We start from the raw sequence: 7,179 nt of genomic DNA, 5'->3' as shown, positions 1-7,179 counted from the left end.
CTACCTAACTGTGAATCAACTGCTTTCACAAAGTGTTGTGTTTGTATTGTAAACTGAACTTCTTAAACCTCGACCCGATAAATAAACAGTTAAACTAATAAGTTTCACTAAAACTAAACATTTTAAACAGTAAAAACTAAATTGAAATGAGCAAACCCACTCAGAAGGTCAACTGAAACTAAACTGAATTGAAAACAAAAATGAAAAACAAAATAAAAGTTAAAAACTAATTTAACATACCAAAAACATAATACTGTGGAAAGCCCTGACATTAGCTATGTTCTCCGTCATAAGTCGAGGCTGAACCCTCCAGAGAGCTTATGAATCTTTCTCTTGATGTGAATGAGTTTTTTTAAAAAAATGCACAAACAACACTGTGTGTAAACTTTATTCCTCTTTCTGTATGCATGACTTGTGCAGATAAAGGGAGTGCTTCGTGGTGCAGCTTTTTCGTTTCCAAAAGTGCCACCACGGTGGGACAGAGCTCAGTGTATCGTACAGGGACTGTCAGACAGCAAAACAGTCAGACAAGTAAACAGTCGACCAAACTGTCACCACTTTGAGCAACTTCGCCTCAAGACTTTGCCATTTCTTTATTAACCTGCTGTTTTTGCATTTTGTCCTTTTCTTACAAAAATCATTATGCTTTTTAAGACTACAACAACACACTATAGACAATACATACGGTTTTCCATAATATTTGACTTCTTTGATTAGTTAGGTATTTCAATATATCTTAAATTATACACTGTTTTCAGTACAATAATGATTTTTTTTTTTTTTTGAACCAACTGGCACCAGGATGTGAGCTAATGTTCCCCGTTGTGTTTTCATCTCCTCTGGTTCTGCTGGAGCTTCATCGTCGCCGTTTTCTGTTAGTCAGGTGAGAACGTTTCATCGAACATCACTTCATTTTTGACACAACATTAGTAATACTTGATATACTTGAGTGTAACATGAAAATTGTGCTCCTGGTTGCAGCTTTATAGTTTGGCAGCACATGCACAGACTACAGCATATAGCATTTTTTTTTTATTATTATTTCACCTCCTTTCTTTCTGTATTTGTCATTTTATCACAATCATCCTGAAATGTCTGGTATCAGAGTCCGAAAGGTCAAGATCAAACCGCTCAGCGACAGGCTTGCTGCTGCAGAGGAGTGGAAATTTCATTGAGTGTCTCTTGGTTTGGTGACGTATCCCTCGAAGGCTTTAGAGGCTACACACACACACACACACACACACTCACACACACACATACATACACAGACAGTACCGTAACCTCATAAACAAGTATTCTTAGTCCGTATACAGCAAACAATTTGTACCTGTTGTGAGAGAACAAACAAAACTATTGCACAGTAACTGTCATTCTAATCAGAGCATGAGACAGTCGTGAAATTAAAACATGAACAAATGAGCCCGTTTTTTGCCACCTCCTCAGAGTGTATAAGGCCGTAGCAGTGCTTTAGGAGGGAGAGGGAGATGCACACATGCCCCTCTGCTCCTCAGTAACAAAGTCTCCTCCTCATCAGTGCTGGGAAAAAGAAAATAAGAGAGAAAAGCTGCTCTATGGTTAATAAAGTCTACATGGAACAGCAACAGGACAGAGTGGTTTGGTGTCACTAATGTTATCTTCGGTATGTTAATCCTCTAGGAGCTTCGAGGTGACTTCATGCTGTGTAGATCAGTGATGCAGTTATATTGTCTGAGTGGAGAAGAGAGGAGGGGTGGGGGTCCAACAGCCTTGATGCCATCCTGAAGTGTGTGTTTGTGTGGAGAAACGACAGGTGAAGGTTTCTATTGCAGTTTCAGTGAAATCAGGTGGAGTCTCGTTGGGAATGAAGGCCCAGGGGAGTTTCAGGGGTCTCCAGAGCAGCACGGTTCGGTGTGGTTCAGGTGTGAGTGTGAGTGGGGCAGAGAGGGGGGGAGAGGGGTAGAAGAGGCGGGGTCAGTCAGGCCTCTACATGTTGAAGCCATACGCGGCCGGCTGGACAGGGTAGCCCCCGGCGGCGGTGGGCTGAGCAGGGTAGTTTGCGGTGGCGGCGGGTTGAGCAGGGTAGCCCGCAGTGGCGGCGGGTTGAGCGGGGTAGCCCGCAGTGGCGGGGTAGCCATAGCCCGGGTACGCTGGCTGAGGGGCCACTGGAGCAGGAGAGGCTGTCAACATCAGCTGCTGGCCTGATCACACAAACACACACATAGGCAAGGTCACACACTCATAAGGTTGTCAAAAGTATTGAATGTTATTTTCTTTCTGAGCGTAAAATTGAGCCTCTTCCTGATTGGGGAAGTTTGGGGTTACATTGGTAAAACAGATTTGGGCAGGTGGACAAGATTTGGGCTGGTTTTTAAACACATTATAAAGGACAGTATATTAAACATATATTCATATATTGTATTCCTCACTTAATGCGAACACATCCACACAGTCTGTAATCTGTATTTTCAGTCACAGAAACCTCTTAAGTTCGCATACTGTCAAGGTTTGTTGCAGTTTACCAAGTTAGATAATACTTATTTTTGTTATTTGAGACATCTCTATTTTTTTCTTTTTTTTTTTTTAAGGGAGAGGGCATAAATGGAAAATAGTTTTATTGTTGTATTGTAGCCTCCTGTTTGCATTCTAGCACACTTGTCAACACTGTTTTCAATTTATTATTAAGTCATATTGTAAAATTCTGGTCAACCACAGTACTGATGCTATTATGGGTCCATTATTGTTTATTACAGATAATATTTGGACAGTTTTTTTTCGATGTGGGTGGATTTAGAGCAATTACTGGGCTGGAAAACATGAAACCAATCTGGTAACACTGTCTGGAAAAGACAAAGCAGCAGTCTGACTACAACACGGAGACAGATTTGCCAATGTGCTTTAAGTAAACGGCGTTACCATTACCTCGATCCAATCAGTATGCATCTGGTTAATGTTCAGTTTCAACACCAACAGGCGTTTTTCACCCAGGTTTAATAGACACGGACAGCTGTTTTCACAGCAGTAGGGGATTTTCTCCTATTTAGGAACCACGACTGCTTGTCCCTCGGGGGTAATATGCTTCCTGTGAACCTACCAAACACCATCGGCTGAGGCTCTGTCACCTCCTCTTCTGTTTTCCTTTGGCTTTCTGCCTCCTCCAGTTTGTCCACCTGAGGGCAACAAAGAAAAGAGAACAGATCAGACGTGGCTCACTCAAACATTGTACACAATAAGAGAAAGTCTGATTTAATACATTGTAGGTATCCTGCAGAAACCTTGAAACTCAAATTTCAAAAAGGACACATGGATATTAAACAATGTCAGCTATTAATGAAAAGAAAACATCGTCTTAAAAAAGATTTTTGCGGGACACCTACAATGTAGTGACAATTTTATTTAAATGACAATTTTCTTGTTTAATATATTACAATAGACCATAAACTCTAATGCTTAAGTTGTCAGTCTACACTTGAGTTCTTATTTCATATTAAACAAGTAAATACAAATTATTATGACAAGTTAACACAGTAAATTTATCATACCCACTTCTGAGAGACAAAATTACACACATTACTTCACAGTGCAGCTAAGGTTACCTAAGAGAAGATGCCATGCAGGTTTGGTGAGAATTTCTACTTCAGCTTCCAGGACAAATGTTAAGTTGACGATTAAAGGGTCCGTTCACCCAAATCACAAACAAACAAAATAAACACTTAACCCCCAGTGGTATCTAAACGTGCAGGTAGTACTTGCTGAGACTTTTATTCCTGCTATCACCCCAGTTTTAAAGAATTCAGTTTCATTCATGCTGCTAAAAGCACTGAAGAAAATTACATTTAAAAACCCTCACAAGTAATCTGCTTTTCCAGATCAGCGTTGACTGTCGACAGTTATGTTTTTTTTTTTTACATTTGGCAGACAATGGTTTCCAATGAGAACTGCTGACATCAAGGTCTGTGGATCATCATGGATAACAAGATAATATTCTATTTAATAAGGCACTGCTTTTGAGTTTAAAAAATGTCATCTTTGAAGGTTCTGAGCACCGCAAATAAAAGTAGATTCACTTCAGGGCGACAGGACAGGACAGTGGCAGATACCTCAAAAACTCAGCAAAAACCACTAAAACTACATCATGGATAAATACAACCGGGGGGGGTAAATGTTCTGTTTTTAAAGATTTGTGTGAAATAACCCTTTAAAAGAAGAATTATAGTGGGATTCAGGGTTAACGAAATATTACATTGTGTATTATAAAGTAAAGGAGAAGCTATACATGCCTGTATGCTGTTGCTACATTTCAGCCATTCACAGTTAAATAAACAACAGTCACAGCTTCCACATGCATCCCATTCATGGCTGTAAGCAGGCCCTCCTGACAGACTTTCACTGACTGTGTTTCTGGACTAAAATCAAGCTACAAATTAGAAGCTCACAGGTTAAGCTCATCCTCGCCAGGCATATAGTATTTGCGCAGTGACTTGGCTGTAGTGCCAATTTTCCTACTCAGTAAGTGCAAAGAAATCATCAGGCATTGTGCTTCGACTGCAGAGACAGCTGAATACCAAACAGGTTTCTGATGTAAGTGGAGTTCAGCTTAAACAATGGTTCAGCTATTCAGTTCAATATAGAATGAAATATACAAAATTTATATTGAGTCATAATTTCAAGAAATTGAAAAGGGGTGAAAAGGTTACTTTCTCTGAATATGAAAACAAAACATTATATAGGCCTTGTTTACACCTGGTACTAACGTGCCTTGGATGATTTGATCACAAGTGAACAAGTGAGTACAGGTGTGATTGTACCTGAGACCAACTGTTCAGGGCCACATTCAGAGGTGGTCTGGACCACATGTGACCACATTCTGCCAGCACTGCAGTTAATCCGTGGATCAGAAACGCCGGGTCATGAAAACTGACATGCAAATGAATAGCATAAAGGTTGCAAGTGGGAAATAGTGTGGACCTCTCCATAGAGTGAGACATGCTGTGTGCACATCAACACAACTTCAACTTTGTATTATTTAATTCTGATTGCTCTGGAGAGTTTCCTCTGTTCTGTCAAGTTTTTCAGTGTTGCTGCTTAAATGTCACATGATATTTGCTGCAGCGACATTAATGCATGCATAGAAACAAAACTGAAAGCAGCCTCTCTAATCATTAACGTAAATTATTAAAGAAAATACTCTGACATCAGTACAACATACAATAAAAGAAATCACCTGGAAAGCTTGCGCTGCACAACGTAATTTAAAAGGTAATATAGGCTACAGGAACCAATAGAGGTGTGAGTAGGAAGTAGGGTGCAACTCCCCAGCAAGAGAAACACTGTGTGCATATTTATCCATCAAGCACAGCGACATTACTGCACACATGAAAAGATTTAGAATTACTGAAAGCAATACATGACATTTGATATATTCTTATGCCAGGTGTGAACTGACAAACTCAAGACCTGTCCACTTGTGATCAGATCACCCAAGATGCATGTTAATACCAAGTGTAGACAGACTCAGTGATTGAATGAAAAACAATGTCTGAAATGCATACTTGAAATGCCATTTGCATCTAATTAAAATGTATTTTATTTGAGTATAGAAATCAAGGCATCACTTGGCTATGCTGCCTGCTGATTGCCAACAGTAAGACAGAGGACACAACATCTAAAATGTCTGTGCTGTCTCTTGGTATGCGCTCAACTACTGTGAAGTAAAAAATTAGCTGGTATTTCACTTCCTGACTGGCTGCTTGAACAAAGTGTTGGTCTCTTGAGGATAAACTGTCTGATTAGCTGAAATAAACTGAGAGAATTCCCACAGAGACAGAGGAAAGGGCAATCCATTACTTTTGAAGTTAGTGTTTGTTGCCCTGCACTGTTCTGACAGTTAAATATTTAAAACTAAAACTTGTTAACCTGGAGTTAGAAACATGGGGATGCATCTAACACGTCTAGAGTGGCTCGCTCTCGTCACCCGCATTTCTTTAGAGAGCAATAGCCAAGTGGAAAAAAGACACCATGAACCATAACATCAATCTCATGATTTTGCATTAGCAAAACTGAAATTGTCAAGATTATTAAAATAAAACGTGCTAAAATGCCACTGAACACTAGATGCAGCCCCAAGAGAGAGGAGTTAGAGGGTGAGAGGTATCTGTTAGGCCAGGACAGGCTAATCCTGATCTTGAAGAACAATATGGTGCACAGGCTTTGGCTCCAGCCATCAACACAGTGTTTAAAGTTACTGTAGGTGCTCTTGACTGGTCCGAGACTTCTTTTTCAGATCACATTAAACCTCCTGGATACAGTGAAGTCTGCTCAACCACCGACCATAAAACACCAGCAAGTCAAGGGTCTATAGAAAAGATATTATAACCTACCAAACTAGTACACATGTTGAATGATTTTAATCTCACATTAGCAGGATTCATCTTCCTTGCAGAGTAATTCTACTTTTTTCAACTTGTGTCACATTTTCCAGTGGTTTTTGTGTCTTCGTGGTACTAACACTTGGTCCAGTATGGAGCAAAACCACAACAGATGGCAAAAGTGAAACTCAACTGTAATGGCAAGTGCACCGTCAAAGTTAATTAAAAGTGCTTGTTTTTGCCACTGACATGCTCAGATTGTTGTTATAAGTCCCTGACAACATGAGGGAAAGGTTTGCTACAGAGGTAAGGGTAAGATCCTTTTTATTTAACCGGAAACATCTATTATAGTACTATCTTCAAAGCAACCAAACTACTTCACAAAAACAGTCATTTCACCTCTCTGGTCTACTGCTGCTTCGATGGGTTAGTTTGTTTGTGTTATTGTGTGACTTGTTTGTTTCTGTTTTTGGGTGATTTCTGGTGTTATAAAGGGTTTAAATACAATCGAGACAGCATCAGAAGAGTGGAATAAAATACTGTTTTTGTCAGTGGAGTCTGGTTGCTTTTGTACTGACTGCTTCTGGTTAAACAAGGACCTTGCTCTTTAAAGAATGGTCTATTTCTGCAGCGACCCTTTTCATAACGTTGTCTGATGCTTGTCTGACAGTTGCGAAACAAGCACTTTTAGTGGGATTACTTGGCAGTTTTGCTAATGCTGGCTGCAGCGCTCTTGCTCAATACTGGACTGATTGCATCAGTTGTTTTCCCCATTAATAACTTGGACACCAAAACACAGGAAAATAGGGTCCAGGTTGAAAAATACTGTTGTTAC

The 7,179-nt window shown here is 39.9% G+C and overlaps 1 protein-coding gene across 1 annotated transcript in view; it reads right to left on the bottom strand.

Moving 5' to 3' along the window:
* Window positions 1–374: 374 nt before the first annotated feature.
* Window positions 375–7,179, bottom strand: part of cltcl1 (clathrin, heavy chain-like 1) — a 37,620-nt gene continuing 30,815 nt past the window's right edge. The window contains exons 30-31 of the mRNA XM_084728589.1: window positions 3,071–3,146; window positions 375–2,177 (exon numbers count right to left, since the gene is read on the bottom strand). Of these exons, the coding sequence (XP_084584715.1) occupies window positions 1,963–2,177; window positions 3,071–3,146 (291 nt within the window). The 3' untranslated portion in view covers window positions 375–1,962. The remainder of the gene's footprint in view (window positions 2,178–3,070; window positions 3,147–7,179) is intronic.

Source organism: Lutjanus erythropterus, chromosome 10, assembly GCF_056507025.1.
Source record: "Lutjanus erythropterus isolate fLutEry1 chromosome 10, fLutEry1.hap2, whole genome shotgun sequence".
In the NCBI taxonomy this organism is placed as follows: Eukaryota; Metazoa; Chordata; class Actinopteri; order Lutjaniformes; family Lutjanidae; genus Lutjanus; species Lutjanus erythropterus.
Note: the sequence above shows the minus strand (reverse complement) of the source record. Positions and strands in the feature narration are given on the sequence as shown.